At 40.0% G+C, this 23,521-nt stretch overlaps 1 protein-coding gene across 1 annotated transcript; it reads left to right on the top strand.

Annotated features, from left to right (window-relative positions):
- The first annotated feature begins 938 nt into the window (after window positions 1-938).
- On the top strand, window positions 939-22,918 carry serinc4 (serine incorporator 4). Its single transcript, XM_034116646.1, has 11 exons — window positions 939-1,052; window positions 7,092-7,259; window positions 7,808-7,986; window positions 9,397-9,476; window positions 9,831-9,924; window positions 13,561-13,772; window positions 14,594-14,689; window positions 20,151-20,277; window positions 20,451-20,563; window positions 21,594-21,747; window positions 22,640-22,918. Exons 1-11 carry the CDS (start codon window positions 939-941, stop codon window positions 22,845-22,847), a joined length of 1,545 nt encoding a protein of 514 aa, XP_033972537.1. The 3' UTR covers window positions 22,848-22,918.
- The last annotated feature ends 603 nt before the right edge of the window (window positions 22,919-23,521 follow it).

The raw sequence follows: 23,521 nt of genomic DNA, 5'->3' as shown, positions 1-23,521 counted from the left end.
TTTTACATCACCAATTATTATATATTTTTTCAGAAGAATAAGGAAGTCATTCAGTGTTTTCAGACAAATGTCAAAGACATTCTCCAATACTGCATTTCATGTTTATTGTTTCCGTTAATTACAAAACAGTGAACCTCTAAATCTAAATGAAACACACTTTGAATGATAGCAGTGCATTAAAAGAGCAAATCATTTGAAACTAAAATAGTTGGTCGAACTTAATCTTTATTGTCTGCCTTAATGGACCCTACCATCAAGCTGTGAGAACATCCACTAACGCACCCTGCTTTAGTGGATTCCATCACAGACCTCCAGTCTGACCCACCTCACTGAGTGTGTGTGTTGGGTGGGAGTCTTTAGGTAGGGGGCTTTGAGGTGTCAGATCTAGAAATCACACAGGGTTAATTGTTTAATATTGTAAATCTGGATTAAACAAGAGTATCGCCCAATCCCGGTGTACAGTGGGGTTTGTATGGCGCTGGGGGAAGGGAAGGGAGGGACAGATGGGTTGACACATGGTCCCTGTCCACCTCCTCCTCCTCCTCCTCCTCACACACTCTTTGCCTAATCTGACCGGGTAGGATGGGGGAGGGCAGCGGGCATTCGCCACCACCTCTCCCTCTTTCCTGGCAGCACCCAGCACAGCCGCAGAGCCAAAGCACGCAGGATATGGGCAAAAAAACAACTTCTTCCCCTGTGAGGCTGGACTGAGAGCAGCCGGACTTGGTGCTCATGCTGAGGCTTTCGGCCGCAGGGAGCCCGGCCGGAATAGATTTACTGCTAATCCAGAATAAAGAGCATGTGAGGCAACCTGCTGGGCTCTTTTTACTTTTTACTTCCATCGTCAGGCCTGTGAGAAGTTGTGATCCGGCCTCTTTGAGGATGCCATCTTTGTAGTCACTCTTGAGAAAAAAAAAACCTGTTGGTGCTGGAAGTTGATGGCCAAATGTAGAGTGGCCGATGAAAAGCAGTTTAGTGGCACAATGTCGGCGTCTCAGGGGATGAATCGCAGCGGCGTCTACAACTACTTCCTCAACATGGTGGCCTATCAGGTGAGAGCTGATGAGCAGCCGCGCAGGATGATAGAAGTTTCTGTAAACAGTCAGTTTATTATTTAAGATAATAGCGTATTTTCATAGTAGATGATAATTGATTACCTCTTGACTTTATGTCATTAACTGGAATACTGGATAAGGGATTTGTTATTTATTGTTCAATAGAAATATTGTGAGATATTTTTAAATGAAGATATCATTCAGTGTTGGACAAAGTATTGAGATATTTATTTAAGTAAAATTTGCAATATGAATATACTCCTTTACAGGTTCATGTCATGCTTTCAAAATAAAAGTTTAGAATTATTATCACAAAATGTAACTACCTATATTGTTGGATTATAATCACTCATGTATTCAATTACAGCATTTTAATGTTGTACTGTGTTTTGAAGTAAAATCTATAACAATGTAACCTATTTTTGATTGAAAAAATATTTTTAAAGGTAAAAGTGGTTCCACCAGCACCACTGTGTTATCACTGACAAACGTTGACTTGTGTTCAACTGATGGAAACACTTGCGGGAAAAACAAAACAGTTTTGAAAAAGTTAGTCTACATTTTCTAGCTTTCCTACAATGTCTGTGGCACTTAGCTGTAAGCCCATAGGTTCATACAGACTCCATAAATATTGGGTTACAATAACATGTAGTCTTTTTAAAGTTTAGTGAAGCAAAGAACTAAGGTACTTAGAAGTGAAAAACGTAAGAAGAAAGAGATAGTGCACTTGTCAGCGGATGAATCTACATTTGGTGCTAGTGAGTTTTGTGGCAGTGCAAAAGTGAGGCTCATTAATGCATTTAAAAAGGTTTTCACCCTTCAAATATCTGTGTACAGAAGAAGAAATTACAATGCTAATGTTGTGGCTCTATGGATGGAAGAGTCAGTCTGGCCCCACTGAAATATTTATTCGTATGAATTGCCATGACTTTTTATGCAGGCATACTGTTCCGCTCAGCATCAATCAAGAAAAGAAATCTGCTGAAAATCGATCCAATACGTTGGTTTATCACCAATAACTTCATTCATTCACAGCAGCTGTAATTTGTCCTTAGTGCTACATTTTAAATGTTAGCATGCTAACACGGTAAACTAAGATGATGAACATAGTAAACATCATAATTGCTGCTTACATTGTCATTGTGTGTTAGCATGTTAGCATGTTAGCATTGAGTTTACGCACTTGTGTGCCAACAGTGTTACAGAGCTGCTAACATGAGTTAATACATTCTTTACAGAATAGATTACATTTAGGTTACTTAGTTAGCAAGTTTTACATGAAAAAAATACAAATATTAGCGACAATATAAAGTCTATTAAAGTTTTTGAATAACCTTATATGTAGTCAAGTTGAAGCTCCATTCACATGAATTGGCAAGTTTCTCTTTGCTCACCGCAGGTTGGGCGCAGAGCCTCACAGGGAAAACAATCGGTTAAATTCTCCTCTGCTGGATTGCGCCAATACATACAGCTGTCATCTGATTGGTTGTCGTTTTACTACCTATGATGTGAATGCAGCTTAAGGAAAGAAAACATTTAAATCTAAATAATAAACATAGGTTAAATGAATTAAAAGAACAACATATTCTTTAAGAGCTTAAGGAAGTTAATGTGTCAATGAGTTCCTGACATAACACCCCTTATTTTTTGTTTTAACTCATTGACATGAAGTAAATGTTGATTGCACAATGTAATGTCTGCACAATAAGGACAATCCGTGTTTACATTAGCTTGCACATCGCAATACAGTCAGTCCCTGGGTACAAGATCCTGGGGAATTAAACCTCCATTCATGGCACGAAGTAAGTGCGTCAACCATTGCTCAACCAATACAGGAAGAGTTGGTTTTCCCCAGTTACCAAAGATTATCAAAGTGAGTTCTTTGCAGTAAGTAGAAAAAATGGCGGACGGTGGAACAACTAAAGTAACTGTTGAAAACTACATGTAGAATGTCACCAACAATAATGAATGGGACCATTTATACTTATTAAAAAATGACCTCTGCTACGTTCACACAGTCCGTCCTCTTTATTACACAGCTTTATATCATGGAAGGTAAATTGGATCACTGGGGCATTAATTGGTGATTCATGCAGGCTAAACTCTCAGATTAACTTCTTAAACACTTCAAGATCTTTTAAGATCTTGTAATCATACAAACAACCAGCAGGGTCTGGGAAATACCATTCTGCATGTGGCTCTTATGTCAGTCTGCTTCTCTTTGACCTATATATACTGAATGACCCGCTGTATTATACCGAGTGTTAATCTGCAGATCTAAGCCCTCGCAATTACTGCAACAACTTCACTAATATTAATAGTATTAATCCTGCATTATAAACCTTAAAGTAGGTTGGACATATGCAGTGGTTAGAGACATAATAAAAACACCTGTTTTTTAAGATGACTCAGTGCAGCTTGGAAGTCCTCAAAGCACCAGAGTTTTATATTTCACTATGTAATTACAATTTCAAATTGCACAGCGCCAATATTCAGCAAAGAGACTGTTTTGTTCAGTCTGTAGAACATCAAATATTATTCAATAAAATACCCATATCTCTGAGTGTGTATTCAGCCACAGGGCCTATGTATGAGAGACAAACACATCAAATATTAATTTAGGATTATGGAATAAATTGAGAGGTTGAATAATCAGTGATTTTGTTTCAGGTTGGAAACATACAAATGAAGCACCAATTGGTCCACGTATCATATCTGACTAAATCTCATGTTCTCATGAGAACTATTTTTACAAATTGTCCCTTTTATCATGTTTCATGTTTGAGGTACTGTACATGAATAAAGCTCTATTTTTATTCAGTATGCTCTTCCACATAAATATGTTGTATAATCTTCTCTGCATCATTCGTCAGATTATGTGCTGCGCGTAGAGACATATTTGTCCTAGAATGACTTTTACTTCATGTGCAATACCGCATTCACATCGCTGAAACAGTTTTTCTATCTGCTGATTCAGCCTGTAATCTGCAGAGTTGCTGCAGCTTCAGACAGTGCATGCAGGTTTTTGGCTGCTTAGATTTAGTTCAGGATCAGCAGTGATGGGCTTATCCAGTCGTTCCCAGCCAGCGGTGGAAGAAGTACTCAGAGTTTTTACTTAAGTAAAAGTAGAAATACTTAATTTCAAAAATACTTAATAAAAATAGTTTTTTTAATTTAATAATTGCTTTATATTTTGTATTAGCTAATAATCTAAATCTAAAAAGTAACTAGCAACTAAAAGCTGTCAAATAAATTGTAGTTTATTAAAGTCTTAATGTAGCATAAACTGAGAATACTCAGTACCTCAAAATTGTACTTAAAGTGGACCTATCATGCTATGTTTGAATAATATAGTGTAGGACCATACCTATATAAGGCATATTTATACTTTTTTTTTTTCAAAATACCAAACAGATCATGCATTTTAGCCATGCCTCATTTTGCTCAATTTGACAATTTATAGCTCTGCTCTGCAAGGGCAGATTCAGTGAGAACAGCACCATCTACTGGCCTGGCATATGTACTACAGCGTCTCCAGCGCTTTCGAACGGCAATGGCCGTGGCTGTCTCCTCCTGATTGGTGGAGTTGGCCCAATAGCCGTAGCGCCACTGTCCTGACGTCAGGACAGTGTTCAAATCTGGATCAGTTTTTATCAGATCCGTTGCAGCCCCTTTTTTAGAGATTTGGGTATGGAGGAAAATAGAGAGGGTTGTGTTTTCTCACACTTGGGGAGTTCCCTGGAACACCGGGGACACATATTCATGTATAAAAGATGTACAAAAGTGCATTTTGCATGATAGGTCCCCTTTAACTAGCGTACTTGTGTAAATGTACTTTGTTACTACTCTGAGCAAATTGAAACGTTGACTTTAATTAAATGTATTAGGTTGAACCCATATTGTTTATTTAAACTTAATATTATTGCTTTCAACTGACCTACTACAGTTATGTGAAATCTGTTGACATAATACATGTAATTAAAATCAACGTTTCAGCTTTTTCAGTGTTTCCACCACTGTTCCCAGCCCAGGTTAATCAGAATCAGAACCGGCATGATGCCGTTGGACTCATTAGTTAATCTAGAAATCCAAACACTGTCAGTGAAAGCTGTCTAAGATAGTGACCTCCACAATCTTTAGACAACATGAGTTTAAATTCCTGGAGCCATGCATGCGTCCACAAAGGAAATCAAATAGTACTGTTCATTTGCTGTTTGAGTGCTGTGAAGGGTAGTCTGAAACCTACAGGATGTCCTTTATCAGAATGATACACAGCATCATACCTTTAGTACGTGTTGAATTTAACACTGCTTGTGTCTTTCACTGATTTGGGTGTCATATTGTATGTGATGCAACAAATTGTAATGTGAGTTATGTCGAAATATTTCAGGGGGGGCTGGCTGAGGGAATATCTCGTGAAATATCTCGCTTGATGTTGATTTTATGTTGATTCTTCATTTGTCACCATTTTAATGTAAGAATGTACAATGAAGAGTTGAAAGATCCTCTAACACAGGGGTGTCAAACTCAAATACACAGTGGGCCAACATTTTAAAATCGGTACTAGTCGAGGGCCGGACTGGTTCAATGTTTATTGCAAAACTTATTGAAATGAACTTATTGCACATATTAAACCTTGAACTAACAAAGCTTAAATGATTGTCTATAAGAAGAAGAAGAAGAAGATGGACCTTTATTAATCCCCCGAGGGGGAAATTCAGTTTCCACTCTGTCGTACACACACATGCATTTTTATACAGGTCATGCAGTACACACAGTATACACTTTTTAGAACATGCACATGCACATACATATACAAATACACACACATGCACATGCAGTTGAGAGGTAAGAGCGGCGGCAGCCAGTCTAGCCGGCGCCAGTGAGCAGTTGGGGGTTAGGTGCCTTGCTCAAGGGCACTTCGGCAGTGGCCCAGGAGGTGAACTGGGCCCTCTCCAGTACCAGTCCACACTCCGTATTTTTTGGTCCGATCGGGGACGGGAACCGGCAACCCTTCGGTCCAAAGTCCAATCCCCTACAGACTGAACCACTCCCGCCCATAAAAACAACATTAAACATTAAATCAATCAAAAATCCGTTGCATTAATTTCTTATGGCTCTATTTTTCCAGAGTCCTTTCTTATGATTATATTTTTCCAGAGGCCAACAACAGCTTAAAAAAACAATTTCCCTCAAAGAAAAAATCAAACATGCCCTATTGTTGCAAGAAAAAAAGTGCTCAGTGTGCTGCTCTGTGATGCTAGTTCAAGCCAGATACTTGGCATCTCATCTAGGATGCAAGTTCATCAATGTTTGGGCTCAGGCTCTGAGCTGAGGAAATCCTCAGGATTGAGTGAAGGTGTGCGTGCCATATACCGGTGGGCCATATCTAATAGTATTTAGAAATTATCCTGCGGGCCGAAATTAAATCCACCACGGGCCGGATTTGGCCCGCGGGCCTTGAGTTTGACATGTATGCTCTAACACTACATCCAACCCCATACATCACATGGGATGGATAACGCAGTTGTCTTTTTGCTTAAAAAAATATATAGTACATTTATTTTACTTATTGTCACCCTCTTACGTTTGAAGGTGTGTTTTTCAGAGGCCTGTACTCAACTCAAGTACACGCCTCGACTCAAGTCACACATTTGATGACTTTTAGACTCAACTCTTTTTTTTTTAAAGACTTGCAACTTGAGCTGCCTGTGAACACCGATGACTTCCACTTGGAATTGGGCTTTGGACCTGACTTAAAAACACTTGATACCTTCCCCCAAAAGCAAAGATTTAAATGTATGCTTTTTTTTTTAAAATGCCACAAAAAAGTATTACATGTTCACGCTGTTCATTCTGTGCAAGTTGCAGGAGAAACTGTCAGTTGGAAAATTGTCACAATGATCAATTTCTTTCATGTACACCTGAGTGCAAAGGCTATAGCCTAACAACGACCTCTGGTGTTTCCTGGTTGTCAGACTGGTTGTTGTGTTTGTGTGAGATGCTGATCTGCCTCTCTCCTCTCCTCCTCTTCAGATTTGCTGTTGCTGTGGACCGGCTCCCTGCTCGCTCTGCTGTGCCTTCTGTCCTCCGGTGCAATCGTCCACCACCACGCGGATCATGTACACCCTGTTCCACATCATGAGCTGCGCCGTCTCCTGCCTCATGCTGTCCCGCACCGTCTCTGAGCTCGTCAGGGAAAATGTGAGCCCTACATCTCATCCTCTATAAAGCAAATCAAATCAATGTACTGAACTATAACCAAAACAATCAATAATCTCATTAACAGAACTCTATAACTATTCTGTACAACATTTCTGACAGAAAATAACATACAGTAAAGTAATTATTCAATTAGAATTGGCAGGGGCCAAATATGATGATTATACACTGATTTGCTGCAGGTCAACAGGCCACAAGACATGAGAACCAAACAAAACAGAGTTACTATAATGTGACTCAAGGAGGTCGTACCCCTCACTCTACCTTATTTCCTGACTGAACCTGTTTATTATCAGCACAAAGGCCATAAAGTTGGTAGTCGGTTGATTTATTTATAACTTTTGCTGACAGCTTTGAGTATGAAAATAGATAAAAACATATGTGTGTGTGTGTGTGTGTGTGTGTGTGTGTGTGTGTGTGTGTGTGTGTGTGTGTGTGTGTGTGTCTGTGTCTGTGTGTGTGTGTGTGTGTGTGTGTGTGTGTGTGTGTGTGTGTGTGTGTGTGTGTGTGTGTGTGTGTGTGTGTGTCAGGTGCCTTTCTTCAACATGGTGTGTGACCAGGCGCACGGCGGGGGTCACTGTGAGATGCTGGTGGGTTACTCGGCGGTCTACAGAGTGTGCTTCGGCACTTCCTGTTTCTACCTGATGATGGCCATCTTCCTCATAGACGTGAAGTCCAGTCAGGACTACAGAGCGCTCATACACAACGGGTCAGTGCCGCACAGTACGCCTCACAACATGTTCCTACTGAGAAAACAAAACAAAAATTGAGACTGATTTTTCAGAGTATTTAAATCCATGACTTTTGTACTTGCACATGAACGCAGCATAACAGTCCTGACTGCTGGTATTGGTGGATTTGTGTGTTTTTTATTAAACCTGCTGACAAAATGGGATCATTCACTAAGACATAAAGGGGTGAAGATGTCCGCTCCTTTTAGCTTCTTTGAAAACTTCGAATTTGAAAATGAACCACCAAAGGCACTGGAATTTTCTCTGAAATATCTTACAGGATGTTTTTTTTCCTGAATCAGAATACAGTAGGTTGCCCATCCAGAATAGTCCAAGCCCCTCTTGAAATAAACACATCTTAAAATAGGACAGTGTGTAAAGACTAGTTGTTGTTGTCCTTCTCTGGTCACCTCCTGACCCCGCCTGCTGGTCTATTTAAAGCCTTTTGTTGTCACACTTTCCATTACAGCCGATTAGAGCGCTGGTAACACTCAGATTAGGATTTGACAGAGTGGATTGTTCATCCTCACTGCTATAAATCTACCAGAGTCTTTGGCAAAGGTTACGGCTCTTTGTGCTTGTTATGGCAGAGTAACCCAGTGGCCCTCTGAAACCTTGGGTGAACTCTATAGGGACAGACAGAGACACATGGACCTGCAGGGGTATCAGTACAGACTCAAAACCTCTTTGATCATAGAAATGTATTCACAAATATCACTGAAACGTTATAGATCTAAATGTAGAATAAGAATGTAGGTCAGCAAATACTCTTGGTATACAAATATGCAATATATGCTAATTCTTATAGTCATGAAACAATCTCTTAACTGTTTCAAAATTATTTTAATATTGATCAAAAATCTGTTGTCCTGCTGTAAACACAGAATATTTCTTTCTGAATGATTAGTCTTCCAAATTACTTGTTTGTTTGATGTATAACATTTCTTTTTTACTGACAAACCAGACTTCAATATTTTAAAATTGAATCTATATTTGAAAAGTACCATCTTGGACCCTCTTTGCCTCCTATAAGGACGCATGTTTATAACTTCATAAGTACATTGGTTGAATACTTTATTTGGATTTTAAACAGTAGTCAAACTATATTTTATATGTTTTTACAAGCACTACTCAACTCAAGCAAGTTACACAATTATGATGTACATTTTTATTTCACACTGGTCAGTCGTCATATAAAAAAGACCCCATTTGTGGTCTAAATGGTATAATCATGTAGTAATAATACACTTTCTATGGCTTTTACCATTATTTGTGTAACCCACAGAGTTATGTGTATAAGAAGAAGACAAATAACAAACAAATAAAGAAAAATGTGACATAAACAGAGACAATATTAATAACCCTTATTTCTGTTGTGTCTCCTGCAGTTTCTGGTTCCTGAAGTTGATCACTCTGCTCGGGATGTGCATGGCCGCCTTCTTCATCCCCACAGAGTCCTTCCTGCATGGTGAGAAACTGCAGGGAAAATAAATCCATACTGAGAACAAACGTGATGGTGATGATGGTGTTAGTGCACCTCCTCCTGGGTGCTGCTAGAGGACAGCAGAGAGCCACTCCTGAACACCTAATAACACTTTATATGACTCACTGCTGTGAATGATTGGACCATACATCTCTACAGCTTCATTTCACTTTGTTTGGGAACAATAAACCTGAATGTGAAACAAGCCTGATATCAGAGCTGATTTATTATTCACAGCTGCTTCTCTTTGTCTTTATCTCTCTCTTTGATTAGTTCTCCCTCTTTCACTTCCCTGAGATAAATCAACCTTTATGGTTTTCTCTCCCTCTCTTCCCTCAGCTTGGCATTATGTGGGTGTGGTGGGGGGATTTGCCTTCATCCTCATCCAGCTCATCCTCATCACAGCTTTTGCGCACACCTGGAACAACAACTGGTGAGTGAGAGCGTCCTAAAATATGTCATGATTAAATATGTGGTTGCATACGGTTATAAATCCTTATTTAGCACATTTATTAAATGTGCAAGACAAACTGGTGATACATGAAAAAAACTGCCCTCAATACAAAGATATATATGTATTTAAATATATTGAAGTTTTCTCATGTAGGGCTTTTTAAAGGGGCCCTATAATGCTTTTTGGGGATGTTCCTGTAGTGTGTTAAATAGTTTTTTGTGCATGTGAATGGTCTGCAAAGATTACAATCCCAAAGATCCCTCCAGAGGGAGTTTCTCTCCCACACACTCCCCCTGCCTGAAATGCCTCAATTTGACACCTTTGTTTACTTCCATAAGATAATGACATCACTACGTATCACTCACCCTTCTATTGGCTAGCGCTCCAACACATTGTAAGTGATAGGCTAAGGGGCGGGACATCTCTAGACGGTTGACCAATCACAACAGAGCAGGACAACTAACCAATCAGAGCAGACTGGGCTCTGGTTTCAGACATAGGGTGAAAAGAGGTGCTGCAGCACAGGCAGTATGAGGAAAATAGAGAGCTTTTTGAACATTAAAGCATGGAGACATGTCACAGTAGAGACACAACATACAAACATGAACTTGAAAATGAGCATTATTATGTCCTCTTTATATCATCTACACCGAAACAATCCTACATAAACAAATGATACTTTTTACAATAAGAATCATTTCACTCAGAGTACTATTCTTTCAGCTGCATGGCTTGAGTTTAAAGGGGACCTATTATGCAAAATGCATGTTTTGATGTCTTTTATACATAAATATGTGTCCCCGGTGTGTCAGGGAACTCACGCAGCGTCAGAAAATAAAACCCTCTCTCTTTTCCTCCGTACACAAATCTTTAAAAACGGGGGTACAACGGAGCTGATCCAGATTTGCTGCCGATATGACATAATATCGGAAATGCGGACCCATGGCACTATCAGAAAGTTGCTATCAGAAACAATGCCCGTAATATGGTCTTTGTTTACATTAGCGAACACTCAGAGCTAAGCTGTACTGGAGAGAGTATGTGTAAAAAAGCAGGAAATAAAAAAAAAAACTCACCTTGTGGTAGACCGGCAAGAGAAAAAGCATTTGAGCTCCATACTGTTTCAGAAATAATCCTTGATGTATTTGGAACATGATATGGCATTTAATCACTGCAGCATTTAGGTGCATCTGCCAGTAGAATTCTGAGCAGGCATTCAAGCTAAGGACCCCGAACCTGCAGTTCTCTAATGCCCCTTTCACACCAACGCAACTCCGGTTCAAGCTCCGTGCTAGAGCTTTTCTGGTTCAGAACCGGTTCTTCGGTTTAGCGCCGGCTCTTTTCACACCGCTCAGAGCCCGACTGGTGCTGCCGCTGCTGCGTCATGACGTCACAGTTTACGTCGCTGAGTTTCTCCCCAACGCCGGAGCTCACCTCACAACAACGGGCCGGGGACTGCGTTGCTTTTAATCATACGAAGCCAGATTAAATTAAATAACGACTTCTCCAACCTTATACTTTTCTCCAGAGTGCCGTGGTTCATTGTTTATTAATGTGTTTCAGCGGCATTTACCGACCGCTGCAGTGCTGGCCGGCTGCTCTTCAACGGGAGTGTATTCTCCCGTTAGCTCCGGGTTAGCTCACACGGCTCTAAAGTATTCACTGTCTGACTGTCACACAAGCAGCTGATACATATCCCCAGTTCCCCTTAAGTGAATGTGTGTCAGTCTGAATTGACGCTGTTTGGTGTCAGTCTGAATTGACGCTGTTTGGCATCACAACGCTGTTATGAAAGTTTTCTCTGGTATAACATGGGTGATGTTAGCATAGCAACCGAAGCTAAACTGACTACTTGCTAAGCAGTTTTCTACAGGCACTTTTTACCGACGTATTTTTCATTATGATTCTACTTGTGATAGTCGGACATGACAACCTGTGCAGCCCATGTATTGATTCCATCCGATAGCTGCTATAATAACAAACAAAACGTCTGCCTGCTCTCCACAATGATCAATAACAGCGAACGGATGGTCAAAGTAAGGTACAAATAAACAGAATCACACGAAGCCTGGTTAGTGTTGCCTGACTTTATAAAGTGTGTTTTTTTTAACAAGTGTGTGGTTGCGTTCTAGTCACTTTGCTCAGCACTACTGCTTGTTACAACTTTTATTTGCCGTACTCGCCTTAAGTGTTAGCTCAGGTTAATCTCGCCCCCCTCCGACGTAAGCGTGACGTATGCGGTTCTTGCTTCTAGACGGACAACTTTTTGGTGCTCGAAACGAACCGGATTCCGGAGCTATGACGCTGCTCCGCTGCGGTGTGAACAGGAAAACCCGGTGCTTTTCAAGCACCAGCACCGAACCGGCCCTGAAACACCGTTGGTGTGAAAGGGGTATTACAGGGCTGAAACAGAGGGATATGAGGGATGTCTGAAATGCATGATCTGTTTGGTATTCTTAGCTAAACACATCATATACATGTTTTTTATATATTTTTTATATATCTGAGACCCATAATATATGCCTAAAAATAGCATGATAGGAGACCTTTAAGTTTGTCTCTCACCCTTTTCATCATGATTATGTCCTTGTGTGCAAAGCCAGCTCCATGCAAAAAATGCTTTCCAATTTGATTTTGAATAACTTTACTGGTCTGCAGAGAGCTCCGACCTCAACCCCATCCAACACCTTCAGGGTGAACTGGAACGAGCCAGACTTTATCACAAACATCAGAGTTGGACCCTCCCTATGTCGTTGTAGCTGAATGAGAATCAATCCAGGCTGGGAATCCAACATCTGGTGGACGGCTGAAACCAGAAGATCTCAGTAGTGTAATGCTCATAGTTTTGGAGGGAGATTTTGTCTATCCACATATGTGTGTTATGTTTCGGGTTTCCATTTTTTACCTTATATATCACTGACTTTATCAAAAAAATCGAATTGATTCTCTCATTACTCAGAATGGTGGTTAAAAGAGTGGAAAATAATATAATTTCCTCCACATTTTTATTTTCAGACTATACTAATCCCCTGCTTATTTCCTATGTGTGTTCCGGAATACTTTCAGAGGTCACAGGCCAATAGACTGGTCCAATATGAATGAATGTCCCCATGTGTCCCACATTTTAGACTACATTATAGTCCAATGTTGGGGAAGGGGTTGGTGTTCCAAACATAAACCCTTAAGTCCCGGTTTGTGTCCAGATCATAGGTTGTATATAAGAAGTGGATGCACCCATTGTTTGTGGACTGCCGTTTTGAAGCTTCTAGTTAGGCATTTTGGCTGTCGCCATTTTGGTTTTGGTCGTTGCTACCTTGTTTTATTGATCCAGCCATGATTCAAGAGGTTGAATTCTAATTCTGTGGATGTAAGAGTATGTTGAAGGGTTGTGAAGAATGGAAAAGCGCTATATAGATGCAGTCCATTTATCTATATCACCATATAATGCATAAAGATTGAGGGTCCCTTTAGGATGCAATGAAATGCTCATGATAAAAACGTCACTTCTGACCTACATTTTAACAATATTCATCTTAAATGTGTGAACAGGTGTTTGTGAAGCAGTACTAAAAACACACCTGAAGCTGCAACCCTCTCTCTGTCCCCCCACCTCAGGTTGACCGGAGCAGCAGAGAACAAGCGTTGGTATATCGCGGTGATGTGTGCCACCCTCTTCTTCTACACTATCGCCACCATGGCCTTCACTTTCATGTACAAGTACTACACACACCCCGTGGCCTGCCAGTTCAACAAGGCCCTGCTGTGGATCAACCTGGGGCTCTGCGGCCTCATGTCCTTCATTGCCGTCACACCGTGCGTGAAGCAGAGTGAGTTGATGAAACACAACTCGCGTGTCTGTCATCGATGTGCAGCGGTGAAATAACACTTAGTTCATCTCCAGCTATGCAAACATCCCCCTGTGGAAACCAGTGCTGCTGCAGATAATAATAATAATTAGATGTGAGCTAATATTCACTGTTCAGTAAAGCCATGCTCTGTCTGCACATGTCTGGGACTTACATACAGCTGCTTACTGAGATGAGAGTAACAATAAACATTTATAAGTATATGATGCTTTACTTTACTAGACTATATGTTGAATTTCAGAGGGAAATATTGTTATTGTAATATTGTAACTATTGTTGCATGTAACTATGCAGATGATTTTACCAATACATGATCATTTGGGGATTACACATTTTCAAAGATTAAACTAGTAGCAGCTGTTATGTGACAATGCATCGGTATTGATATCCAATTATTATCCAAATATCCCAAAATCCGACTGTGTACATATCTCCATATTTGGAGCGTTTTCAGTACTCATTTCAGTCCAATTCAGGCTTGATGTTTTCTTTTATTTTTTATTGCATGAGAATTCGTGTTTTTATCCTGATTTTCATGTATGTATAAAAAAAATAAGCAGAATCTAATTAGCATGTTATTGTTAATGACTCAATGTCTCTTCTTTACTCTTGTTAACAGTAAACCAATGGATGGCAATGCACTTTTTTTCCACTGTTGTTTTCCCAGTTTTGATAAGGTCCCAATCTTTGCATCGTTGTGTGTTTTGGGCTGTAAAAGCAAAGTATTATATATTGTATGTGCTGGATACTCTGACCCTGACTTCCTCTCTCTGTCCCTGCAGAGCAGCCTCGGTCGGGGCTCCTCCAGGCCTCCATCATCAGCTGTTACGTCATGTATCTCACTTTCTCTGCGCTGTCCAGCCGCCCGCCAGAAAAAGGTACGCTAACCAACAGACAGAGAGCAGGAGCACAGCAGCAGATCTGTGCAGCTCCACTGAACATGTGTCCAGCATTAACACTGACACACAGACCTCACCTTATCAATTCAAAGATAATCAAATAGTAAAGGCCTACACTGACAGTGACCTCACAATGAGAAAAACTCGCCTCCTTAATAATAATAATAATAATAATAATAATAATAATAATTATAATAATAATAATTACAAAATGCCTCTAACTATTATGAAATACCATTCTCTGCCCCGCCAATGAAACAGGTGATCTGAATAACCTCCAATCAACTCAGGCCAATAGTGACATTCAGGTGAAATGAATTTGGGAAAGGGAAGCTAAAACATCTACCAAAGAAAGAGGGAATGCTGCCGTTCTACAAAGCATTTCAGCTTCTTTGAGCTTATTATTTTGGTTTTGACAACCGACAATACTATGATTAAACCTTTCAATTAAATGAAATCCCCAAAACTCTATTGGAATGACTATAATGACGTATAGTCTTGCGAAAACTTTGTAATATTACAACATCTATACAGAAATAACATTTGGAATGTATTGTTATGTTCATATACATTTTAAACAGAAACTAATTAACATAATTTTTTTTACAAGGAAAACAATATACTTTTTGAAATTGAACGAGCAGATTCAACAAAAGCAAAAACAAACACAGAACAACAGAAAACTTGAAGACGAATTACTGATTATTCTGCAGGATAATGCTGATAATAAATGTATTACATCAATGAGGAAAAAATAAATAATACAAAAATGTGTGGATGTAAGCTTCTTGCTGGTGAATTTAGAGCATTTAAGTTATAAGGGGTTTTTTTGGGAGTAGATGGAGATTTTTTTTTTTGTTTGTTTACCAGGGTTTTGAAGACTTGAGTTTGGCACATTTAGCCGTCACCATCTTGGTTTCGGGAATCAGATGAGACACAAGAGGGTGGAGCTACAGCTTACATTTGTAGGACAAAAACACATGATGGACAACACGGAAGTGCCCTGTCAATCACTAGATAACCCCGCCCTGAAGCATGCACCGCTTTATCATCTACATCATTTAACAAACTAAACATTGCGCTGTATTGATCGTTTTTAAGACAATTTGAAACAAGCAATTGAGACAATAAACTCGGCAGGAAAGTGTTTACTGAGATAAAAAAACTAGTGAAAGTAATTTTTTCATAGACTTTAATACAGTCAACTTATTTGAGACTTTATTTTCACCATAAAAGCCTCTTATTGTGAAATGTTTCAAAATGTGTGTCTGCATCCCATCATCCTGCACACACACACACACACACACACACACACACACACACACACACACACACACACACACACACACACACACACACACACACACACACACACACACACACACACACACACACACACACACACACACACACACACACACACACACACACACACACACACACACACACACACACACACACACACAACCACACACAACCACACACACAGCTATTTTAAATGCCTCTATAATTTGCCTTTGCTTCTCATAATGACTCACCTGCTGGCTCCAGGTAAGACAAAGGGCCTCCACATGACTGAGACATTAGAGCAGAGGCTTGTCAGAGGCCCCTGTCTTATCCTGGGTTTAAATCTTAATGGCACGCATGCAAATAAAGACGTACACTCACACACGTACATACACAGATAATCTGGGATAAGATGTGCTCTGACATGCTGCCTGCTGGGCCGGTGGCCTGTGGTGAGGGCAGACAGGAGGATATTTGTTTCACATTCCTCATGGATCCATTGACAACATAATAACACAGGAATACGCCTCGCAGCGTCATTACATAGGTCCTCACACAGCTCGTCATGTTAATCAGATAAAGTGCAACTCGTTGTCAATATCTCGTTGGCAATGAAGAGTGATTTATTGGTCTGGTTTATACAGCTGAGGAACACACAGGAGGTCAGTTGTTGGTGTACTGTTGCTGTAGATACAGCAGTAATTCATGTCTCAGGTGTTCTTCAGATTTAAGGGGACATGCTTCTTTCTATATCTTGCATTATGCAACATTCAAAGATTATGAAGCAGAGAAAAGGCAAGAAGACAAACCTAGCAAACAGACAAACATGTATTATAGACATTGGGTAGTCAAGACAAACATAGGGAGTCTGAGACCAAATACAGTTAAAGACCAAGTGGAGACCAAGTCTAGAGCAAATCAGGTCCTTCTCTAGATAGCAAAAGGCAATACTTTATATCCAATGATAATTCTCTTCTTCCGGCATAACCATGCACACAGAGCTTAGATAATGCAAGCAAAAATATTAGGTAACATACTAGCTGTATCAAAACAATTGCAAATTTAGCAAATTAAATATTAAAATCCTGGCCTTTTGAGTCCTACGTTTTATTAGGATTTGTAGTTATTATCAGTCAGTTGTAAGACAAATCAGTAAATGAATCAGTACCTAAACAGCAAATACAATAACTAAGTGATTTTCCAGCAAAAGAATACTAAGCTTTCGATGGTTCCAGCTTCTGTGGGACTTAAGGAAAACTCAAGTGTGCCCGACGTATGGGTACTTTCGCCACATATGGGTAATTTTGCTCTCAAGAGTCAGGCCATTTTGGCTTCATGCGCCACTGAGCAACTTTTATAGGAATGAACGGGGGACCCCCTAATGCTGTATCCAGTTCTCTTTATCAATCTATTGGAAGATGTGAATTCTGCCTCAGGAGTGTTTGAGGACTTCACTAACTGCCAATCATTGTCCTCCACAGAAAGACATTTGACATAAAACAGCAACAAACGGCTTAGGGTTAAGATATTTATCTTCGGTCCTTTTTTCTCTCTCGCTGTAAAACTGTTGCCAACGGAGTCCACTTTAAATGCTGTGAGTCTAACATAAGTGCGATGGAAACAGATATTTTGGGGAAAAGAAAGCCATGATTGACATGTCTCTGTCAGTTGTTTCTCCATATTGATCATTCATATTGTTCATAGAACGTTGTTTAGCTAAAGGAGGGATAACAATAACAGTATGAGGATGTAGAAAACATTTAATGATGATTATATGCCAAAATGATATAGAAGTCAATCTTTGAAGAAACAAAAATTGCATTTCCATTGAATATTAGGTTGGAAGAAATAACAATTAACATATTAACGTGACTTCTGACTAAGTTTTCTGTCTTTCTTTGTATCGAACATACTGTAGGAGGCCTACTGTGAGAGTGTATAGTATGAGTGTGTACAGCAGGTGTGTGTATGTGTGAGTCCTGGGGCATTGCAGGACATTGTAGCAACTTGTTGAGAAAATATGCACTCTGAATCTGTTACAGAAACACCTTTTCACCACCCCACACAAAGACACTCATACACTGCCGTTGAATGATATTTAATTTCCCACTTAAGTCTTGCTGAGTTTCCTTCCTCAGCTACTTTAATTCATAAATCTGCCATACAATCATCTCAATGCAGGACGTATGTCTGTGTCTGTGTGTGTGTGTGTGTGGGTGTGTGTGTGTGGGTGTGTGTGTGTGTGTGTGTGTGTGTGTGTGTGTGTGTGTGTGTGTGTGTGTGTGTGTGTGTGTGTGTGTTTGACAAAGACATCCTTTCTCGTTACTGTCTTCCTAGGCCTTTGTTTGCCTAGTCTGTCCCCGGAAGGCTTATTCTGCTCTATGACCTCACCAACAAACACACACACACACACACACACACACACACACACACACACACACACACACACACACACACACACACACACACACACACACACACACACACACACGTTTCTGATAGGAAGAATTAGTCTAGAGTGCTATTGACAAGACAACTCACAGTGCAGGACATGTTCACTCCCTTGACGACTCTTGACCTGTGTGTGTGTGTGTGTGTGTGTGTGTGTGTGTGTGTGTGTGTGTGTGTGTGTGTGTGTGTGTGTGTGTGTGTGTGTGTGTGTATGTTTGTCATGATGAGGTAACAGTCTGAGTCCTGTAATTAGCCAGTGTTTTCACTGAGTTCAGGTTCCACCCCCCACACACAGCGCACAAATGAAAAACTTCTCTCAGGAATCCACAGCCGACTGAAACTGACCCTCAGTCTTTGCACATGCATGCACATGTGTGAGCATACAGTACATGTGACCTGCTCTATCGAATTCAGTCGCATTGACCCGAAGACACATTTTGAGTTGTATACACTCTTGGAAAGAGGAGATTCCTAGCTTTCTAATGATATCAGGATTGTTGTTGTACTCCAAATATTAAGCAAAATATGTCACATTATATAATGACTGTCACCAAGTCATCATTTTGAGAAAAAGGCCTTCAAAGTTTCCTCTTCTCTGGAATCCATCGATCTGATTGGTTATTACCGGAGCAAATGATCAAAATAGTGCGGAGGGAAAATATTTTCGTTTGGATTACTGGTATGGGGGAAGCTCGCAAGTGTGTGTATGTATGTGTGTGTGTGTTTGTGTATTTTTGCGTGTATTGTGTTTGTTTCCCGGGGAAAACACGAGAAACACCGGCTGTTGTTATGCCTGCTGTGACGTTCAGTTACTCCGTTCTCCGCTTGTAAGGACTCTGTGTTCACCCTAGCGGTTGTCCAGAGGGGGAGTCTTTTAGAGAGCGAGTCCCTGAAGGAGAAGTGCAGCTGATATTTTACAAGAAAGACAGGAATTTCCCAGGATTTGAAAGGAAGGACAGAGAAAGAAAGAAAACATTTGAAGTGACACTTGGAAGACAACTACATTTGTCCAAGAGCCACATTTCCAAATATGTTTTAAATATGTTTTTATAAAGGCCTAATCAGCCTCTCATTTAATGTTTTTTTACTTTCTTACAAAATGAATGTCTATTTTAAAAGACTATAAAAAAACAACTACAAAATCTAGCAAAAATCTGCAAAGATACCACGATAAGCTTACAACAACCAAGCATGGGCAAAACAACCACAAAGACACACAAAATGATCAAGAAAAGACACAAATTGAATACAAAGAAGCACAGTATGAAACGGACACAAAATGATCACTAGCAAGACAAAATAACTCTACAGAGACACACACAATTACAAAAAGAGGCAAAACAATTGATTTATAAACAGCTGATCACCTAAAACTATTTCCATGTTTTTAGTTTCCTTTAACCAAGAAAACATAGATGCTATACGAGACTAGTGTTGTACGTTTATCTGTAAAGACTTTTGTCTGGAGTCAGCAGTAAAACCTATATAATATAAGATGTACTTTATTGATCCCAAACTGGGACATTTTTTAAATGTACGCCAGTCATCATACTCACCTGTATAACCGAAAATGTCATTTGTTTTCTCAGTATTATGTTGTCTTCAATTGTTTTCCATGAAGAGAAACAAGTAGATGAAGCACAAAGGCAATTCTTCCTGAAGAACACAGTGAAAGTTAACACGCTGTTTTGCTCTCTGTCAGTGGTGTATCAGGGCATGAACATGACCGCCTGTTACCCCAGCGTGGGACAACATGACATCCAGAATGACGGCAACGCTGTGGCCATCATTGGAGCAGCCATCATGTACTGCTGCGTCCTCTTTGCATGGTGGGTCGTCTCTATGAACATCATATATGTTTAAATAATGACACTGTCATGACCATATACCATAAAACATAATGTTTCCAAAAATAAATTACAGAAATAACTTTAACACTACTACACTTTACATCTTCTTAAAGGAGGAAATATGTGTGTGTTCAAATGTAATTTCTCCGCAGTAATGAAGCTTCCTACCTGGCAGAGGTGTTCGGCCCGTTTTGGATGATCAAAGTTTATCGCTATGAGTTCCAGAAAGCCACCTGCTGCTTCTGCTGCCCTGAGGAGGAGGAAGGTTTGTTCTGATGACGTTAATATTATAAATCTGTTTTCTTAAAGGTGCTTGGTGGGGTACTTTTGCATCTATATTGTACTCATTCAGTAATATTAAGATGAAAGCCAGACAAGAAGGTGGTCCAGGGTCCAACATCCAGGCAATTCAAGCTATGTTTTGATAATTGTTGTGCTTTCGTTTCATGTATGCACGTTTTACATACAAACAAGAGCGGGAGAAATGTCAACCACAGAAATAAAAAAGATGGTGTCATGGACTAGACGATACTAAGGTTGGAGGTTGTGTAAAATCTATGTTTGCAGTATTCAGGCACAGAAAATGTCATATCTGGGTGAAAAACATTATTGAAGGTAAATGTATTTGTTTGTATTTTACAAGGCAGGGCAATACAAATAACATCAAGCGCAAATTGCTAATTGCTGCGACCAGGTATGCGCGTGGATGTATAAAGAGAAGTGGATACAACGTTGGAAGAAAGCTCCGATTCATTAGTCTGAATGATGCTCAGTTAGGCACTACCAAAAATCTTGACAACGGAGAATAAAATCATTGTGATCTTCAGCATCAATATGTTGAAAATGCAAGCGCTAAGGTTATTTATAAAGGAGGGTGGGGTTAAAGTGAAGGTGGCGGGGCAAACTGTAATTCATTTCTGTGTTCAGTTAGTTGCTGCAACCATGACAGTTGTTTGCATATTGACTATTTAAGGATATTTATTTAAACCAGTGTTTAGTGGCCATTAGAGGGCTATACAAGTTGATGAAAGTAGCACCCTCAACAAGTATGTAGCCTACTGTATATTCAAAATCTATTTCAACCTATAGGCTACTGGATGGGCAGTACATCAAAACATTGTCCTCATAAGTCTTTAGCTGTTCTGCAAATTAAATTGAATTCTGCATGGAGAGATTGGGGATCCATATTTAGCTCTGATTCCTGCAGTGTGTACAAGTTCACCATTTGAATTGATCTACTATAAATGCAGTGATGTTTGAAGTTGGCTGTGACAGTTGCACATTTTCCTTTTCAGCTGAGGAAGAGTTTGTGATGGAGGACGACAGCAAAGGCTGTCAGAAGGTTGTCCACAACGAGACGCAGAGAGTGGCCTACAGCTACTTCTTCTTCCACTTCGTCTTCTTCCTGGCCTCGCTGTACGTCATGATGACCCTCACTAACTGGTTCAGGTTAGTTTATACTATGGGATGTATGGAAATTATAGTGGGAGTGAAGGATCAATTAAGGTGAAGAGTAGTATATGTTTTATTATTTTATTAGCGTCAGCTAAATGCAATGTAATGTAATGTAATGTATTATAGCTGAAGGACAGGGAATATTTTTTGTAAGAGTGTGTATCCGGTAGTGGTGGATGTAATAAATTACATTTACTCAAGTATTGTACATAAGTTACATTAGGAGAAATTTGTACGCCATAATACGCGCTGCAGTTACAAAAACTATGCAAATAAAAAAACACAAATGTGCCGAAACACATTGTGGGTAGAAGGGATGCTGGGGTCCTGATGTATTTTGGTAACGGCTAAAAAATTGCCATGTTATGACACTCCAAATATGTCTTGAGCACAACCTCACAGAAAATAAAAAGAACGTGTTTCTATTTCATTTGTGAGACTGTGGAATCACGCGACACTTGGAAGAGTGAAGGATAGGGGATGCCTCTTTCCTTTCCTTCTTTTCCTCCTTTCTCATCTTCACCTTATCTTTGTCAGATTTCTGTCAGCTGATTTTCCAGAACCCTCTTTTTGTTTTTTAACTGGCACTGCATGATTTTAAATATTGTCAGCTTGGCCTCACTTTCAAGCTTCTTCTTACACGAGAGCTTCCTCCTGTAGTGTAAACTTCCACTTTTCTCTGGGTTCTCCATGTCAGCTGTTAAGAAACCTTGGATGTGAAATGTGGTTTTTACTTGGCACGTGTTTTCTAATACCTTAATAAAATGCTGGGGATTATTCATACCATCTCTGTATAGCTTTAAAAAATATATGGTTATTAATGTGTTTTCACCAGTCCCTAAGCAACTTATGTTTTCCTGCCTCAAATTGTGTTGTCCTCCTGCAGCTATGAGTCAGCAGTTTTGGAGACTACCTTTACCCACGGCAGCTGGTCTACCTTCTTGGTGAAGATGTCGTCGTGCTGGGCCTGTGTGATCCTCTACCTCTGGCTGCTGCTGGGCCCTCTGTGCAGCTGCCAGTCCGAATCAAGACCTCGACGCTCACGCATTAAACGGCGCTCAGGATTGTCCCGTCACGTGCACGTCAGTGTGTGACACGCTCTGGAAGAGGAGTGAGGCGGACATGGCACGATGTGGACGAGCGACCATCTCCCCTCGGTGGCCTGCAGGAGGGGTTTATTAGAACTGAAGGTCACAGGCGTCAGGGGTCAAAGACTCACAGGGCTGTGAATGGACCAGTCAGAGGGCTCAATGCTCTGTTGATATAAGACGAACTGGATAAAGACTTAATGATGTCACAGGCTACATGCAGTAAACCACTAGTGAGGACCTGACTGTGGTTTGGAAACACAATTACAGTATGAATTGCCAAAGGGATCAGAAGTAAAATGTAAAATGTGGGAATTATAGTAGGTAGGTTAAGATATGTTAGTATTACATTCAAATATTGACTGTATTTAGTCTTTAAAAATACAAGGAAGGCGGCTTCCATATACTAGCAATAATATTTCTAGAGGCCAGTATCCCACTGTTTGTTTATCTTTCTTTTTTATAATAATCTTCCCTAAAAAAGAAAGCCCTGTTAGTCCTCTAAACTTAGATGATGGTTTTGATCATGAACAAATCTTTCTCAAAGTTGAGGATTGATTGCATTGACTGTGTTGGCTCAAATATGACCTCTGATCCATGATATTAGTCCTGACTGGTTGCAAATGTTTGCATTGCACAGGGACATTTGTTACAACTATAGAAAATATATTAGGTAAATA

This window comes from Trematomus bernacchii, unplaced genomic scaffold, assembly GCF_902827165.1.
Source record: "Trematomus bernacchii unplaced genomic scaffold, fTreBer1.1, whole genome shotgun sequence".
Taxonomy (NCBI): domain Eukaryota; kingdom Metazoa; phylum Chordata; class Actinopteri; order Perciformes; family Nototheniidae; genus Trematomus; species Trematomus bernacchii.
Note: the sequence above shows the minus strand (reverse complement) of the source record. Positions and strands in the feature narration are given on the sequence as shown.

Bases quoted from the DNA above. Each gene is read 5' to 3' on its own strand.
- serinc4 (XM_034116646.1), top strand. From the start codon at position 939: ATGGCCAAATGTAGAGTGGCCGATGAAAAGCAGTTTAGTGGCACAATG. The intron at 1,053-7,091 runs GTGAGAGCTGAT...CCTCCTCTTCAG, and splicing joins TCAACATGGTGGCCTATCAG to ATTTGCTGTTGCTGTGGACC. The intron at 9,925-13,560 runs GTGAGTGAGAGC...CCCCCACCTCAG, and splicing joins CACACCTGGAACAACAACTG to GTTGACCGGAGCAGCAGAGA.